Genomic DNA, 19,327 nt, shown 5'->3' with positions numbered 1-19,327 from the left:
TCCAGAAATACTGGTTGCCCTTCCCTATGCCTATCACCATTTAATTCCTCTTTTCTCAAGACCCTAGATGTGAGACAGAGGGGAAGCCTTACAGTCAAGTGGATATGGTATGGCGCTTCAGAATTCATCCATTTTTACAGACGGAACCAGTTATGTTAAAAATACTGTCGGGGAAAATAGTACTTTATCTGATCTAATATATTTAGATTCCTAAAAGTACATTTTAATATTATATTCTGTTTTAAAATATTTTAAAGTAGTTGTGCACTGTGTGATGGAGCAGGATGTTAATCCTATAGTTTGAAATGAATTTTTCATTTTTTTTTTCTTAAGTATTGCTGTGTTACATGTGTTTTTGAAACATTTCAGGGGAACAGACCAAATGAGACTTTTATTTCCAACCTGAATTGGTGCGTTGCTTGCTTCAAAACTTCTGTTAGCTCTGAGAAATCATTTCAGTGCTGAATTCAGTGTTCAAACCAGCCATCAATGGAAAATACCTTGTGAATTGGACAGTTTCTATAAAAATGTTTGATTGCTTCCAGTGGTAACATCTGAAATTGCCTGTACTATAATTAAAATAAATATTAAGTAAGGAAAAGAATAGCATGCTTTTCTTGTTTTGCTTGATATCGCTGGTAGATAGAACTGAAAGAAAGGGGGTAAAAAATTCGCGTATGGTTCCTGATCTAACCACACAGCAAACTGTACAAGCTGCAAAATGGAAATACTCCTTTTCAGCTTTGTATCAGATTATCCACTTGTTTTAAGTTATTCCTCAGATTTTACCAATGTCACTTTAGTAGTACCTAAACTACTAAGTGGGAAGATAGGCTATACCTTTAATGAATAGATATGATTGATTGGAGCATTTTCATGTCCTAAAATAAATCTTTTGACCCTGATCAATACGTAAGGGCCATCTTGCCATTTTCCCTACACACACAACAATACTTGTCTAATTAAAGATAAGGAATTAAATAGAAATGTTAGTAATTATGTGCAAGTACTTTACTTTCTAAAGGCCATTTAAATCTTTAAAAAAATACAGCAGGTTGCAAAGCATATAAGGTCAAAAACAGGCTTTTATTTTGTTTTGCCACATATATTTTTCTTCATATTAAGGTGAACTCAGTTGACAGTATTGGGAACTCAGTCTTTACTTGAACTGTATTTATGTTTCCTATGCTAGATGTATTTCCTTTTTATAATTCAGCTGAAATAGCAGTAATACACATCTATAATTAACTCTAATACGGCTATATAAAGCTTAGTCGGGTAGTGAAGAAGTACTGTTTTTTTCAGAGTATAAGACGCACCTTAGTTTTTGGGAAGGAAAATAAGAAAAGAGCTGATTGGTAGGCGGATTGACCTCCCGGAATACCCCCAATCAGGTGAATTTTAGCAACAGGTTTCTTGGTTGTGAGCTCTGTGCCATGCTTTTTTTTTTTTTTGGCTTTTTTTTCCTGCCTTTGAAACTCCTTTTCAGAAAAAAACTTTTTTTTGCCTCTGAAAGCCTCCAAAACAGAACTTCAGAAAAAAAGGCTTTGAAGCTCCGTTTGGGGCTTTTTTCCTAACCAGGAGCTCCATTTGGGGCTTTTTTTCTGAAGCTTCGTTTGGAGCTATTTTTTCTAAGCTCCTTGGAGCTCCGTTTGGGGCTTTTTTTCTGAAGCTCCGTTTAGAGCTTTTTTCAGCCTCTAAAACCTCCGTTTGAGAAGCTGGGCCGGGCTACATTTGGAGTATAAGACGCACCTAGATTTTCACCCTCTTTTTGGGGGGAAAAGGTGTGTCTTATACTCCGAAAAATACGGTATTTGATGTTGGTCTAAACTAACATGCTGTTTTTGACATAGTTTTCCCTTTTGTTCTGTATGTTTCTGTGTGCTTGCATGTCATAAATTAATATTAAATTGAACATAATCTTGAGTACTCTGTGTTGATCCAGATTTGATCCTGGTTTGAACACTATCCATGCACAGTAAGGATATCAACTTGAATCTCTGTTATAGTACATAAGTTAAAACCATGGGTGGGCATTGATTCTCTGTTACCTATTTACCTGCTGAGTGTTTAAAGTTTTATGTAGATTGCAAGACTAAGTAGCTCATTATCTGGTATAGCCAGGCATTTATATTTTTATGCAAGAGTACCAATTCAAGTTCTATTAATGTGAATTATATTTTTAGTTGCTAGATATCTGAAACTGTATTCTTGCTTTTTAAATTAAAATACATTAATAATCTACACAAACGCTATAGTATAAAAGCAAAAACTGTACAAGATTGAAGTCAGCCCACCCCTGGTTTATAACAAGACAAGTAACCATTGTGGCTTTCTATCAATAAATCCTACTGTTACATCTTAAAATCAAAATACATTCTAAAATGAGAATCCAGGTTCTCTTTATCTTCTTATTATCTTAAGCTTCTTTTTTATGTTCTTTTTATCTTAGGTATGCATGTACTTAAATAATTAGAAGCCTTAGTTAGGATTAAAAACTTTTATTTTTAAAAAAAGCTGATGAAATAATACTATTTCATTAGAAATAATTAGATTAGATAAATGATTAGAAATAGGAATTATGTCAGAATCGTGCATTGTTTGGATTTCCAGTAAAATGTTTCCTAACCTCCTGCCCTTTACAATTATACCTTACAGCAGGGGTGTCAAACTGGCAGCCTGCAGGCCGGATGTGTCACGCACAGGCCATACCCACCCCAGCTCCGCAAAGGGGAAAATGTCACAATAGATCACGTGATGGCAGCATGGCGCCACGTGTTTGACACCTATGCTTACAGAATCCCTGCCACTATAGACATCCTTAGTACAGAAACACAGACAATTAAAATCAAGGTTATGCTCTTTTTCAGAGCAAGATGGTTTGCTTCTGGGATTAAAATATTCCAACACACCTGAGTTTGGTGAGTCAGGTTTTAATGCTCAAATGCCAGCCCCAGACCAACCCTAATAGAATTTGTTGCCATTTTCTACAAGTTTACCCGACCTTTAAAATTCTTATCTTTTAATAGTTTATGCTCACAAATCACAAGAACTGTTTTGGAGTACTTAATTATCTGTTCTTCATATGGAATTGGGATTTTTTTTCCCATTTAGTGCACATGACACATTCCTACATTTCAGAAAAACTCAAGTTGAGACAAGGATGTTGAGACTCTAGAAAGAGTGCAGAGAAGAGCAACAAAGATGATTAGGGGACTGGAGGCTAAAACATATGAAGAACGGTTGCGGGAACTCGGTATGCCTAGTTTAATGAAAAGAAGGACTAGGGGAGACATGATAGCAGTTGCCACAAAGGTTGAGGGAGGTTGCCACAAAGAAGAGGGAGTCAAACTATTCTCCAAAGCACCTGAGGGTAGAACAAGAAGCAATGGGTGGAAACTAATCAAGGAGAGAAGCAACCTAGAACTAAGGAGAAATTTCCTGACAGTTAGAACAATTAATCAGTGGAAAAACTTGCCTACAGAAGTTGTAAATGCTCCAACACTGGAAATTTTTAAGAAAATGCTGGATAGCCATTTGTCTGAAATGGTGTAGGGTTTCCTGCCTGGGCAGGGGGTTGGACTAGAAGACCTCCAAGGTCCCTTCCAACTCTGATATTATTATTATATAAGTTTCTTTTGTAGAGCTATAACAAGGTAGCCATAATGGAGCTTTGTAAACTTCAAACATTATTTTGAAATTTAAACATTCTAATTTAATTTAAACATCCTAAACTAACATTCAGGATACTGTCAGGATCTTTTGTTGTCTAACAGCTCTATAGTTGGTCTGTATTGCCTGCTTGGGCCACTTAACGCTTTCATCATACCTTCTGCCTAGTTATATTAAAAAAGCACTTTAGCGTAGCGATACTTGCTTCTAATTTTGGTTTGCCTTTTGTGTTTCTCTTCCTTTTGGTTACGTGTTCTTCCCATGATACTGTGCTCACTCTTTCCGTGCATCACCTGTGATATACCCCTCTGCTCTGCCCACTCAGCTGTTGGTGAAGGGGGTACATGAAACTCTGGTAGCTCAGAGAGTGGTTCCTGCTCTCATTACTCTCTCCAGTGACCCTGAAATGTAAGTTTCCCCAACTGTCTTCTACAACTAGCTCCCTCTTACAACTTGCCAAGAAATAAACCTCCAGAATGCATTTGTTAATACTCAATTTTTTTAAAAAAAATCACTATTAAATATACTCAATATCTTTAGCAATTAAAAGAGTAAGTACTTTATTATTACAAGCAAGCTCAAGCTCATTCAAAATATTAACTAGTAAAATAGTTGGAAAAATAATGCAACCTTAAACTTAATTCTTTCTGAAACAAAACTATAATAACTTTTATAGTAAATAATAACATGTCTGAATAAGTTTCAGATGTTATCATACTGCTGTTTGTTTCTTCCATGCTGAAGAGGGATGCTAATTTCACTAATACATTACTGCCAGTAAAAAGCATGTGGAGAGTCCTTACTTATTTTAATGCCTCGTGTGGTGACTAAACTTAGAAAGACTGGTGATTCTGCCTGCCCATCCTCAGTCACAGCTAACTTAGTTATCCTTCCAGTTTAAAACCATTTTTATTGCATGTTGACTGGTTTACAGCTGACTCTTCGAGGCATGCGTGAAGCCTTAGTTGACAAGCGGGTTGCTCCGGCCCTTGTTACCTTGTCCAGTGATCCTGAATTGTGAGTTTCTGAATGTGACCTTGAGTTAATCTTTCTGTGTCTTTCTCTCTCTCTCTTTTTTTTTTAATTTTGATACTACTTCCTGGTTTAATTCCTGTCACTGCTAGCAGTTAATAACTTAATGGAGTTTCAAAATTAGTATTCTATTTTTAATTAAACACTTACTTTACTGTTAAGAGCTGAGAATTTGTTTTGCTTTGTTTTGTCTTTAGCTCTGTAAGAATAGCCACAATTCCTGCTTTTGGGACCATCATGGAAACAGTCACTCAGAGAGAGGTAGGATTTCTGTGTATTGTATTAGGATATTACCAGTTCGTAATCACTAACTTTTGAACTCTGTAAAAAAAAAAAGAACGTTTTCAGGATATCTGTATTGGTCAAAGTTCTAATTAAAATGAACAACCTTTTCATTCCAGTGAGCTATTTACAGCAATGTGCAATACAGGTACTCTTTGTTTAGCAACCACAATTTGCCTTTGCGAAGTGGTTGCTAAGTGGTCGCTTACAACCCTATTTCAGTTTTCCTTTGGTTTATAGACCTACAAAGGTCATAAATGCAAAAATTGGTCACAAAGTTACTTTTTTATCACTGTTGTAATTGCAAATGTTCACTATACAAAGCAGTCGCTTAAGTGGGAAGTAGCTGTATATGTGCAGGTTTATCCCACTGATGGTGTGGCACACAAGCAAGATAGCAAGGTCCTTGTCTCCATTTTGCATACACCAAAGAGACTTTCCCTTTATCTTCTTTTGCCTGTATTGAGCACCCATCACATAATTCATCTCCTCATACTTCAGCTCTTGATGGAATCCTTCTTAGTTGTAAATGGAGTACATAATTAAAAGGGAGGGGGGAATTATATGTGATGATGATTTAATGTGCTCTAATCTTCATCCCAATCACTCTCTGCGTTGTTCACAAATTGTTTGGTGGGCTGCTTGGAGCAGTAAGTATTCATTTAATTAGCTGGTTTCTATAGCCACCCATCTTGCATATGCAACTTTGGGCAGCTTCCAACACATTAAAAGCATTTTTTTAAAAAAGAGCAAAAGCATAAAAACTCTAATGGTCACAAACCCAATTAACAATAATACCATGCTCTAAAATACATCTTGGGCTTCAACACTTTCTGAAAGCCAGCAGGGTTGGAACAAATCTAATCTCCAGTGGAATGGTGTTCCATGCCCACATTTCAGACTTAGTGGGATAACTAGAAATGATGAGAAACATATAAATAATCCATCCCCATGCTTTGAAGGGTTTCATAGGTGACTACCAGCATTTTGAATTCCAACCATAAACCCTGAGAGCTAGTGTAGCTTATGGAGCAGAGATGTAACATGGGCATATCAATATCTATAGCTCCCTAAACTGCCACATTCTGGACCAATTATAGCTTCTCAATAATCTTCAAGGACAACCCCATGTGGAGAACATTGCAATAATCCATTCAGGAGGTGACTAGGGCATGAGCAAACATGGAAGTCCAGGAAAGAGTTCCCTCCTGGCTATGGCTACCACTTGCCCTTCAAACAGGACTCCCCCCCCCGTACACCCCCCTATTGTATAATAGTTTTATTTGATGTTGTACATCTACATTCAGAAGCAAAGATGGAAAACTGGCTCCATGTGACCATAAATCCAAAGCCACTTAAGTAATGCTATGGTTAAGCTGAAGCTTATGCTTCCCCATTTCACAGCTTCCAACACTAAAATAGAAATTTCATAATAGCACCTGGCCTGGGGCAGAGATGTAATACTGAGTATCATTATCAGCCTTTGTCGTGTCCCACTCCTCCGCTGACGGCCGGGTCAGGGAAATCCGAATCAGGCTTGCCTCTGCAGCTCTGCCCAAAGTCCTAGCAAAGTCCTCAGAGCAGGCAGGAGACCAGAAAGTGACTTCAGCAAGATAAGTTCGACTTTGCCTGACTCAGAGACTGCCAGAAAGCAGATCCTTTATACAGGCCATGGGGTGTGGCTCCATGACTCAGCACTCATTAAGGCCTGCCCCTCCCTTCCTTCTGTTGCCTCCGCCTATCCAGTCTTCTGATGCGAGGGTCACTCCAATCAGCAGCTGTTGGAAATAAACTTTCCTCAGGCTCACATGCTGTGGAGGAGGGGGAGGGGTCTAGCTGCTCCGTTTGCCTGGGCATGGAGACAGGGCTGGAGCCGGGGGGTGCTCCTTCCTCTGCAGCCTGCTTGGGCATGGAGCCAGGGCTGGGGCCGGGAGGACATTCTTCAGCGTTCGGAAGCAGATAAGCAGACCCCGGCTGCGGTGAGAGCGGGCAAGACACAACAGCCTTAGACTTCAATCAGCAGCTTCATGTAGATGTTAAATAGGAGTGAAGAGAATGGAAAACTGGGAGAAAGACTTATGGGCTACATCTCTGCTACCCATTAACACAAACTAGACACATAAGAAGGCGGAAAACCAGCCCAGACTTCTGCTTTTCACTTCTAAGTATCAAAGTCAGTCCAGAAGGATACTGCGTATGATTGATGGTATCAAAAGCACATGAGCCACATCCTATTCCCACCAGAGATCAGCCATCAATGTGATCAATGCTATTTCAATCCTATGCCCAGGTCTGAAGCCTGATTAAAAAGATCCAAGATAGTATATGACCAGGACTGCATGTAATTCCCACACATTCACTATTGAAGAACTTCTCAAATAGATTTCACAGGGGTATCTAGGCTTTACTTGACTCTTGCCATGCAGCAAATCATATCTTTATAAAAAGCTTAATAGAAAGCAGTCCTCAGTTTATGAATTCCCCGGGGGGATATGTACAATCCGGTTCCGAAGTTCCAATGGCCATTCCCCCCCCCCAGAAATCACATGACTCTACATTTAGAGCTATTTGCAGTGTCCCACAATCATGTAACTGCATTTTGCGACTGTCTTGCTTAATGATCGCGGTGGCTGCTTTATGGCCACACCGTTTGCTTAATGGCCACAACAAAAGAGAACAGAAAACTGGATCAGTCAGTGATCCATTTACAATCATCACAACTTACAACCATGATGGGTATGCTCCATTATGGTCAAAAGTTGAGGACTACTTGCATGCATTCTGAATCAACATGCCTTCAAAGAGCGTATAGTGGTTATCAGAATGGTGCAAACTCCTTGATATCTGGTCATTTTTTCCACATCTTTTTTTCATGATAAAAAGATTAGTCTATGTCACGGGTGTCAAACTCGCTGTGTCACGTTGCCATCGCGTGACATATTGCAAACTTTTTTATTCTTTGCGGAGCTGGGGTGGATGTGGCCTGCGTGTGATGCATCTGGCCTGTGGGCTGCCAGTTTGACATCCCTGTAACTCATAACTCACAATAGAGTTATTAAAATATTAAAATAGTAAAGAAAGGGCACCAAATTCTGACATTGCATATAAGTGAAAATAAAAAAATATTGTAATTATTACTGCATGTAATAATTACTGCCACCAGTAGCCTCCCATCGACCTGTGCGCTCCCATAGGGAGGGCCTCCTCAGGGTGCTGTCAGTCAAACAATGTCGACTGGTGACCCCCAGGGGGAGGGCCTTCTCTGTGGGGGCACCTGCCCTCTGGAATGAGCTGCCTCCAGGTATAAGACAACTCCCTGACCTCCAGACCTTCCATCGCGAGTTGAAGACGTTTTTGTTCAGTCGTGCAGGGCTGGCTTAAAGTAATAGTAATTTTAATAGGGGTTTATTATAGTTTTATTATTGTTTTAAAGTCTTATTTTTATTTCGGCCAAATTGAATCAGTTTTTTAATAGGTTTTTAAATTTTTGGGTTATATGTATATTGTGTTTTTATCTGGCTGTAAACCGCCCTGAGTCCTTCGGGAGAAGGGCGTTATAGAAATTAAATAATAATAATAATAATAATTATTATTATTATTATTATTATTATTATTATTATTATTATTATTATTATTATTATTATTATTATTATTATTATTATTTGTCCAGAATTTCTGTTGTGCTTTTTCAAAGCCACTCTTTATATTCAGGCTTACAGGCTAATAATATACATAATATAGAAGAGAAAAATAGAATGGCCAAAGAATGTGAACTTCCATGCCTTCCATGCCTTTATCTAGTTTTGATAAAATTAACTTGGGAGAGAAAGATTTCTTTTAAATGCACGGCCATATGATGCAGTCAGTGAGCATGGTAGACCAGAGTTACATAGACTTAAATCTGACTTTGCTTTTTTTGTTTGGAAGTATGCAACTTAACATTTTAATATAAAACTATAGTAGAAACTATATATATAACAAGAAATATGTTAATTTTTTCATTCTTAAATTTCATTTCATAACATGCTCAGCAAAAAAATCATTGAATGGGAAGCCCATATTTTCAAAAACTTTTGAATTAACAAATAAAGCTGTTTCTAATGGTTAAAAATATAGCAGAGTTTGCATTTGTATAATTTCAGACTGTTCCTTATTTTCTAAAATAACATAGTAGAGGAAATGGAACTGAACATTTGTACTGAGTCATACTTGTGTGCTGAATAAGTAGTATTAGGTTAGTTTAAATACATAAATACACATTTGTACTATGGAGTTAATTACATATTGATGTTTTGTTGGGGTTAATGGAATCTAGAAATTTGAAAATGGGTATTCAAGAGACTTTAGTCAGCATCATTTTTTTAAAAGTACATACATTTTAGAGAAGGATTTTCTACAGAGGAGATGTTGAGGATGGGGTTTGCTTAAGAGAGAAAAGTATTAATGCTAGGATTTTTTGTAACAAAGCCTGATAATCTTAAGTAACAAGTAAGTAAAACAAGTAAAATGGTAAAAATTATTTTCTTTTGGGTGTTATTAATTTTTGGTTATTTCTACAATAAAGTTTTCATATCTTATAAAATTATGTTTCCTTTTAAGCTTTTGGAAAGAGTCAAAATGCAGCTGGCCTCTTTCCTGGAAGATCCCCAGTATCAAGACCAACACTCTCTGCACACAGAAATAATAAAAACCTTTGGAAGAGTCGGTCCAAATGCTGAGCCAAGATTTAGAGATGAATGTGAGTTTAAATAACAAAACATAAAGGCATCTGTTTTTCAGTTTGTCAACAATTATAGCTCTATTCTTGCACACTTTGGTGATATTATTATCATTTTTTTTCCAAATATTCCTCTTTCCAGTTGTTCTTCCACATTTGCATAAACTTGCCTTGGTTAATAACCAGCAATCTGCAGACTCAAAACGACTGGACATAGCTACTCATCTCTTTGAAGCCTATAGCGCACTCTCCTGCTGTTGTATCCTTATTCAATTTGAAATTATAATTTTATATTTGTACAAATTATTGTAAAATACTCCGTCTCTTCACAAATTGTAATATTGAGTGACGTGTAATGTTTCCATCAAGTTTTGCTCAGAATAATAAAGGCAGACAAATTAAATAGCTTTTACGAATGAAGGCAAATATACATGTCCCAGGATAATGTTGCAGGATCCAATCTGGGTTGGTCACTGGGACCAGCGGTTTTGTCTTCTGAGCTTTTGGACTCATGCTGGAGCCCATCGTCAGGGAACTTCTATCAGAGTATTAAACAGCTCTTAATAATTGCACAAAGGCATCTACATTGCAATGGCAACAATAAGAGTTGTACCCTTTAGAGTCAGAAGTGGTACACAGGCTTTTTCGGATGGAGATACTTTTCCACTTTCTGAAACTGATCCATTCTTGAAAGCTAAGGAAATTCTTAACTGTCCCACGCAACAGTTGCAAATCTTGAAGAGGCAAGAATTTGCATCTCATAGCCTCCATGGTTCTGAAATTTGTGACATCAAAAAAGCTAGTGTCCCTTTCTTCTTCCCTACTGTGGTCTAAGTGTATTCTGAATAAGAGAAAAGGAAACACAAGTGACAGAAGTTTGAGCTATATTCCCAGTAGTAGAAGAAGAGAAAGAAATGATAAACATTGTGGAATAGAATAGCAATATTATCTAAGATCTAAGGTAAAGAAGCAGCAGTAGGTTGAATTAAGAGATTATTATTTTAGTTATTCTTTAATTGCAGTATTTTTAATTTTTAAAACATGCATAAGCAATAATATAATCATGTTAATTACCTCAATATTATATGACTGCCATACATTCTATATGCAGTTATTTTATTTATGGAATTATTGATAAAATTTATATTTATTTTATAGTTCACCTCATGGAAGGTGATTCTGAGTGGCATGCAACAATCCAATAAAAAAATATATAAAACAGCCGTGACCTAAAACCATAAAATAATTATTTAAAAAACTATAAAAGCAGAACTAAGCATGGGGGGGAAAAAATAACAGACGGAGAGATGTTGATAATAAGAGAGCAACCACATATTTTCACCCATCCTCTTTTGGTCTTTGAAGACTACTAAGAAATTTCATTGGTGGGAAAATGCTGCAATCCATGTCCTAGCAGATGAGAAATGTTAAGAATGCAAGGTCAGCAAAATATACTTGTAGTCTGGGTACAAGTTAGCCACCAGTTTGCTTCCCTGTAAAATACAAAATACTGGTTAGAGCTTTTTAAGCACTTTGAGTTTGGTTTATCTGTGGTACTGTGTTTTCTGAATAGAGTCTGGTTGCTCTGTGCCTTCAGGCCAAGACAAAAACCCTTCCAGTCCCTTCCGTCAGGAAACGGAAAAGCCCAAAAGGCAGTTATTCTGAGTGTTGAACTCAACTTTGTGGAATATCTTGATCCCCAAGATTAGAATGCCCCCCACCAATTTGTATTTAAAAAGAGGATTATTTTCAAAGTCTGAAGTATTTACTAATAGGGCTGCTACTTGTTTCATTCAAATTTATAATTTTATGTTACTTTGCTTTCCAATGTATTTTGATTTATCAGGATTGTATTCATGGGTTGTGTCGTTTTATTGGATATAAGCCAGAGTTATTGGATAGGGATGAAGGGGGTTTTTTTTGTAAATAAATGAAATCTTTATTGTAGCTAAATTCAATACTTCGAACTGGTTTCTTTCTCTTTGTTTTGTGTTATTTGAAAATATGTTTTTTTCTGCCCTATTAAGATTGTATTGTTGCATTTCTTAATAATCATTTCAAATTCTTTTACTAAGGCAATAAAATAGTAACATTTAACCCTTGAAATTAGCTAAACATACTATGTTTTTTGTACATTATGTTCCAGTTTTGACTTGAGATGAAGCAGATCGCAAGCCAACTTTTTTTCTGTCAGACCTTAACTGATTTACCTTTTAGTTATTTCAGAAGAGTTAATGATCAGTCACTTCTTACCTGGACTCAGGTGTTTAAGAAATGACATGGAAGCTCTCTCACCAGAACATGAGGTGAATATATGAGCTTCAATTTTATCTTTAATGTTTATAAAAAGATAATAAATTTATATTAGCATAACACTGCCAAATTAGAAATAATTTTAAGATTAAGATGCAAGTATTAAATTGCTAAAAATATAATACATCATCTTAAATTATTAAGTAAAATAAAATATATCACTTTTTGATCTCAGTAGTAATGAAGTATACCATAATTTCAGTTTTCATTGATTTTAAGCCTTGTAGCTATCAATATTTCATTCTTAAGATATTACCAAAAATATTGTAGTGTAATGTACCTCTCAAGTTTGATTGTGTCCATTTAGATAACGTGAATTATCATAAATATTATCTTTGTTCTGAACATTTGTCCTCTCCTATATCTTAGGTAATTTTAAATTCCATGATAAAAGAATGTGAACAGAAAGTGGAAAATAGGAGTGTTCAAGAACCACAAGGGTAATGCATTTTTTTTTTACACAAGGCCCGAATTATATATGCAACATTATTGATGAAGCATTGTTATCAAAGCAGAACATTTGTATTCATTTAATAATTTTTATTCTTTTCTGAAAAGACATTGGCTAATATAGTGGAAGAAAATTGAACAACAGTTGTAAAAGAAAGTCAGTCACCCACACCACTTTATTAAAATGTTGTGTAAATCCCAGTGAAAATAAGAAATAAGAAAGAAATAAGTAGTTCTTTTGCCTTTTGGTTTCATTTTCAAGGGACATTATGGGAAATCAAAGTTTGTTGGGAAAAATAATTTGTTTCTTCGTACCCGGAACAACTGATCTTAAGTGATACACTGTTTGTTTTTTTTTTGTTTGTTTTTTTTGTTTACATTTATACCCCGCCCTTCTCTGAAGACTCAGGGCGGCTTACAGTGTATAAGGCAATAGTCTCATTCTATTTGTATATTTTTACAAAGTCAACTTATTGCCCCCCCAACAATCTGGGTCCTCATTTTACCTACCTTATAAAGGATGGAAGGCTGAGTCAACCTTGGGCCGGGCTTGAACCTGCAATAATTGCAGGCTCTGTGTTCTTAATAACAGGTTTTACCAGCCTGAGCTAAACCGTTTTGAGAATTAATCTGTCATTCTCCTTCCCTCTTCAGATCTTATTCTTAACATCCAATTACATGCAGTTTTATCGATAAATTTTAACTAAAAACAGGTTGAGTTTCAGAATTTTATCTTATCTTGTTACTCAATGGTATAATTCCACAGAGGGCTTGAATTTCCTACTGAAGCAACATATAGTGTTTATTGGCAGCTGAATTTTGCATTTTGGAAAAAATTTTTCCAAATTTGGAAGCTATCATTCTATTGTAATGACAAATTATTTTGATTACAATTAAAAAACTTATTTGGGATAAATAAACCATCTTATAGTAAACTAGATAATGAGCATATCTAGTTTAACGAAAAGAAGGACTAGGGGAGACATGATAGCAGTGTTCCAATATCTCAGGGGCTGCCACAAAGAGGGAATCAAGCTATTCACCAAAGCACCTGAGGGCAGGACAAGAAGCAATGGAGGGAAACTAATCAAGGAAAGAAGCAACCCAGAACAGGGAAGAAATTTTCTGACAGAACAGTTCATCAGTGGAATAACTTGCCATTTGTCTAAAATAATATAGGGTTTCCTGCTTGAGCAGGGGGTTGGACTAGAAGACCTCCAAGGTTCCTTCCAATTCTGTTATTCTATTCTACTCTACTCTACTCTATTCTATTCTACTCTACTCTACTCTACTCTACTCTACTCTATTCTATTCTATTCTATTCTAAATCAGATCTGCTGTTAAACCTAATACTGCTGTCTTTAAGAGCAGTTTTTCAAAGTCTTATGTAAGAGGTCTTCTTCTGCCCAACTACTTTAGATTGTTGTAATTGATGATGTTATAAATCAACTTACTTTTCTTTCTCCCTAGTTCTATGTCAATTGCAGCAAGCCTTGTGAGTGAAGATACCAAGACCAAATTTCTGAATAAAATGGGCCAGTTAACCACTTCAGGTGCCATGCTGGCTAATGTATTCCAGAGGAAGAAGTAAATTGGAATTAAGAATTAAAGAACATTAACACTGAGAGACCTCATTAAGACTTGTTCCTTGTACTTGAAGTACTTGTCTTTTTATTTTACGTCTTATGTTCTTGTAGTATAATTTTACTCTAATCTACAAAGATATTTGCACTGCTCTTGAATATTGCTACATATCTGTTAATTTGGGGCAAAATGTGGTTGATTATAAAACTAAATTAAGTCTGTATCAAGTCCCTGTCCTGTGTTCTTGTCTTTCCACCCATTTTTTTATATATATAGTGGGTTTTTTTAATTTCCTGATGGGTTCTTGGCTGATATCTGTATTATATATGGAACTGTTATGATGGTACTTAAAATAATGTAAATTTGAAGTCACGGTTATAAAGTAATAAAAGTGGAGATTACTTATGTATTTAAGTTATAAGAGGGGTAATGCAGAGCTTTTTTAATGTTTCTAAAATGAAAGGTAAGAGCCACCAGCACTGATTCCTGGATTGTTTTTGTAAGTTATTGTATATTTGAATTACAGAACTGAATGGAGGATATAATGTACCACAGAATTCCTTGCACTACTCGTACTACAATATATTCCAGAACAGATGAATTCAACAGATTTTTTTAAATTGTCTCTCATACATGTATTGGCATTTTCAATGTGTATAAAACAGCTTAGTATTAACCTTTCTGCAAGGCAGTTTATACTGGGAAGGGGAGGAGGAATAAATAGTGCAAATTTAATCATATGTACCTTGATGAAAGCCATACTGATTTCAATGAAGATTTCTTTCATATGAATGAGTCTAATATTGCCTTCTTAGAATAAACTTTTAAGTGATACTGCTCTTCATAAATGCTTCAAGCCAACATCATGTTTCTGCATATAACAATCCTGTGTTTGAAGTGTGTCCTTGCTAAAGTAACATCTACTTAAATACCCCTCCAAAAAATAATTGACATAGAACATTCTGGGCACTATATAAGGTAAATATATTTATAGGATACTAGGCAAAAGGACTGGTTTCAGCAGTAAGAGATTGGCTAGCATTTTGTTTAACTTGGGTTTTAAATCTTGCAGAGCAAGGATGAAAGAAAATGTGTCATCCAGTGCCCCAATTAGCACAGAAGTGACTGAAAGCAATAATTTATTAAATTTTAAATGCAATGCCATATAATATCCTCTTAACATCCTGATATTTTTAAAATTGCAACTGTAATGATCTTCTATCCTTGTAGCATTTTTCAATGGTGAATTAATCTAAACCCACCCATTGTTTCATAACTATAAATATCCAGATGCAAATTCTGGCCCACTATATAGCTTTCACCCTTTCTATATTTTCTCCATACTACATATTTTGTAAATATGCATGCACATAAACATTATTTTCAAAAATAAAAGGAAGACATTACCTAATGCTGTGCCTATTTTAATGAAATTATTACTTTTGTGTTAAATCTGGGGTAGAGACAAACAGACCTGAAACATTTGTAGAATCCTAGTATAAGTATCAGTAAATCTGTTATACATATGGTCAAGCTCAATCCCACTGTTATTTCAAGGCAAAGGAATATCTTTTCTGTTATTGTTCTTTTTTTTTTTAGTAAATTGTGATTAACACACTTCAATAATTAATCTTGGAAAGAAATGTCCTCAGCCCATTGCTAGATTAAAATCCCATCACTTCCATCCACCAGTGTCCAAAACTATTTCTGGGTAGAGCTGATAGAAATTGCATTCCAGATTCTGTGACAGGTAGCAGGTTGGGAAAGCTTGCCTTATTATATACTTTGGGATTTCTGTGCTGAGAAGTAGAAAAAAATTAATTAAAACTTGTCTAAAAGAAGTGCATATGCATATGTCATTAGTTTTTCACTACTAGACTGGATTGCATCTGGAGTATTTTTACATTCCCAATATATCTTCATCAGAAGAGACAACGCACTTGGAAAAGAATCCGTCTTGCGTTAAAAGTGCAAATGTACCCATTTTGAAATCCGATGATGATGAATGATGAATGGGTTTTCACCTCACTATCTGCCAGTTGTACTAACTATACTGCAAATGCTGTCTTAGTAGACCATCTGATAATGAAATGCTGGGGCATTCCAGAAGAAGTAGAAGTGGCTAACTCTCCTGTTCTTTCTTGAATTAAATAAAATGTTTTGCATACCTGTTTTGGATGTTTATTTAAGGAATTCTAAGTGATTTGGTATTTGGAGGGTGTTGACATTTAATATTTGAGCATTTAATGTTCATGTAACAGTATTTTTTTTTCAAATACATTCCTTTTCATTTTTCCAAATAATGCAGTCCATTATATAAATACATATTTTTAAAGTATAAAAATTGCTGAAATGTCTCCTTGCAGTCACTGCCTAATTGCATTTAATTATAGCTTTTCATTCACAGCACTGCAGTAACAACTGTGCCACATGAGGGATAGAATTTTTTGTCCTGTTCATCAAGTCGATTAGCGAAAACATCTCTTACATCCTTCAGATGTCAGGATTTCCAACCTGGAAAATCCTATATATGGATTGCTAGGAGTTGGATGGCCTATAAATGTAATGTTGTTATTGCAGATTTTCAAAAAATAGCATATTTGCATATCATAGAGTGACAAATTATGTGTGTGTGTGTGTTTTCGTAGGTTTTCATGGGTATAGGTATGTAGGTCTTGGCATTTTCGGGTCTTTTCCCGTGTAAGGTTGAGAGTATCTTGGCGACGTTTCGACAAGGTCTCACTCATCATCTTCAGGCTGGTGTCTTCGGCTTCGTTCTTCTCGAGCAAAAAGTGGTCGGAGCTGCCGTCTCTATAAATACTGGTGGGGAGGTGGGGAGTGTTGCTGTGAGCGGGTTGGTTGGCTCTGTGGTTGCATCCTGATTGGTAGATGGAGTGGGTGTTTGCAGATTGGTCGGCTGTTTCATAGCATCCTGTGTGGGTGTGGTCCTGGTCTTTTGTTCCTGAACTTTGGTGTTGTGACCTCTGAAGTTCTGTGATGTTATGTCTTGAGCAGATGACTGTGATGCAGCATCCCGGGCCCTGGTTTGGCTCGGAGGTCCGTCATGTCTTCCTGGTGTGTGTCACCCTGCTTTGTGTGGGAATCAGAGGGGGGCGCAGCAGCCAGTGGTGTCAGCATGGTCTGGCTTCTGGATGGTGGTTGTGTTTCGTCTGTGGGATGGGTTTGGGTTTGAATCTAGTGAGGATGTTTTTGGGATGGGTTTGGGATGAATCTAGTGAGAAGTTTTTATCACCAATTTTATTACCTTACTTATTCTTAAAAACAAGCAAAAAAAGAATAACTTTCCCTCTGTATAATACTCATTTCCCTCTTATCCCAGTTATTTCCTATTATCTTTCCCTCTATTCCCCAAAACATCATTATTAATTTTACATAGTTATCACTTGTATTACATAAATATTAACATTCTCTATTTAAATTTTAATATAACTCTGAAAGCAGCCATTAAATTCTTTCTATAAAAAAATATATCGTATAATCATGTCCACAGAACTATCTTCGTGGGAGTAGTCCGCTATTCCATTCTTACATTCTTCTTCTGCCTCTGGAGATCATTCCTTAATACAAATTAATTCTATAATCCAAAGGCAGCCATCCAAAAACTTTTTTTAAAACTGTTGCATAATTACAGCGACATCAATCTTCATGAGAGTAGTCATTACAAAGCTATTCGACTCTTGCTATCTTCCTCTGCCTCCAGATGTTACTTTTAAATAGAATTGCAGATCACAAGTAACAAGTGGCCATTTTTGTGACAGCTTAAATTTCTCTGTTCTTTGTTCTTAGATGGTTTAATTCGTGGAGGTCAATTTTCCAACCTTTTCCTTAGCTCATAATGTCACATTATAGATATTTTGAATCCGGAAAAATTTTCTTTCTTTCATTTTTCTTCTGTCTTTAATCTTCTTCTAAATTACAATCTCAATTGGCACAGTACCCATTTTGTTTCTATAAAAATAAGCCACACCTCCCTTTGTCTCAGCTTATTTGTCTTTGTCCAAGGTTTTGCCTCCTTTTAATACTTCCTTTAAGTTTCCAAAAGTTAGAGGATAGAGGGATTTAAACTATTCCATTAAAATCAATACAAATATTTTCTTTAACATTTCTTAAATAGTCCATTAAAAACTTCATTTCTTTTATTCTGAATAGTCCATTAAAACTTCCAGGAATCTCAAAACCATTACTTAGTGTAAAAATTTATTTTCTTAATTAATTAGGGCTCTTAACTTCCATTCCAAGCCCCATTCAGATTCACTCACTTTCCAGAATGTGTATTCTTTAAATTGGTTCTTTCCACTTTCACTTCCCACACAATTTATCCGCCAGTCTCAAGTTCTTTTCCCCAAGGCTTGTGCCGAATTTAAAACAAAGTATCTTCATGAGATCGTAACTCACCTGACTCCAACAATCTGTTGCCATGGTGTTTAATCCTCTTGCCCAAACTTTTGGCCGCCGCGGCTTTGTTGCAGCTGCCATGATGAACAATGGCCGCTGCATTCCTCCCCGCTGGGTCGGGGGAAAGAAATCCAGAGCTCGGGGAGTTTGCAATCTCCCCATTCGCTCCGGCGGCTCCCCCATTCTTTGCTGCCCCTTCGAGGCAGCTACGGTCCGATCCTAGAGATGGACGGACCCCATATCAAGGGGGATTTCGGTGCATACCCCGGATACAACGGGGTTTGCGACCCGTCTCACCCGTGATGCTGGCCACGCCCCCCCACTGGTCTATACATTTGATAAATCTAAAATAGTTGAAGTTTATTTTATACCAATCTTCCACTGGCACATAGCTTTGTGCCATATTATGGGAAAGCAGTCAATTATGTATATAGAAAAGAAATAAACTTATACAGGCTCTTCCCCAAACCAAGTTCAAGTATTATCCACCACTCCATGATCCAGGAGAAAACTATTCCAGCATAAATATGGCTTCCCTACTAATAATCCTTGTCCTACCATAGGGATCATTCTGGCAAATAATGTTGTCCCTATGATGCAAAAGGCACATTCAGGATAGATATTGCTGGATGCCTCTAGGTTTATTTAGTTTTCCTCCCACCAAACAGTAACCAGCTAGTGAGAAAACGCCAATCCTTTTCAACATGGGCTAGAGGTAGGGCTAGTGTGGAAGCAAGTTTTGACATATAGCTAAAGTGAGCTTAGACATTGGTCAAAACTCTAGTTTTTCACAAGTGTTCTGCATAGATGGACCACCTAATTATTTTATCAGCTGAAGACATAGAAAGAAAGATATAGAAA

At 36.4% G+C, this 19,327-nt stretch overlaps 1 protein-coding gene across 7 annotated transcripts in view; it reads left to right on the top strand.

Moving 5' to 3' along the window:
* The window catches only part of RELCH (RAB11 binding and LisH domain, coiled-coil and HEAT repeat containing), a 66,780-nt gene extending 51,896 nt beyond the window's left edge, over positions 1 to 14,884 (top strand). For 2 of the 7 annotated variants that reach the window (XM_058175936.1, XM_058175934.1), the window contains 7 exons: positions 4,607 to 4,689; positions 4,902 to 4,965; positions 9,586 to 9,724; positions 9,846 to 9,962; positions 11,921 to 12,009; positions 12,386 to 12,456; positions 13,937 to 14,884. In XM_058175936.1, the coding sequence (XP_058031919.1) occupies positions 4,607 to 4,689; positions 4,902 to 4,965; positions 9,586 to 9,724; positions 9,846 to 9,962; positions 11,921 to 12,009; positions 12,386 to 12,456; positions 13,937 to 14,057 (684 nt within the window). In that variant the 3' untranslated portion in view covers positions 14,058 to 14,884. The other 5 variants (XM_058175935.1, XM_058175933.1, XR_009154265.1 and 2 more) reach the window with 4 other exon arrangements.
* The last annotated feature ends 4,443 nt before the right edge of the window (positions 14,885 to 19,327 follow it).

The sequence above is a fragment of the Ahaetulla prasina genome, chromosome 3 (assembly GCF_028640845.1).
Source record: "Ahaetulla prasina isolate Xishuangbanna chromosome 3, ASM2864084v1, whole genome shotgun sequence".
Classification (NCBI taxonomy): Eukaryota; Metazoa; Chordata; class Lepidosauria; order Squamata; family Colubridae; genus Ahaetulla; species Ahaetulla prasina.
This window is presented reverse-complemented; position numbering and strand designations above follow the sequence as displayed.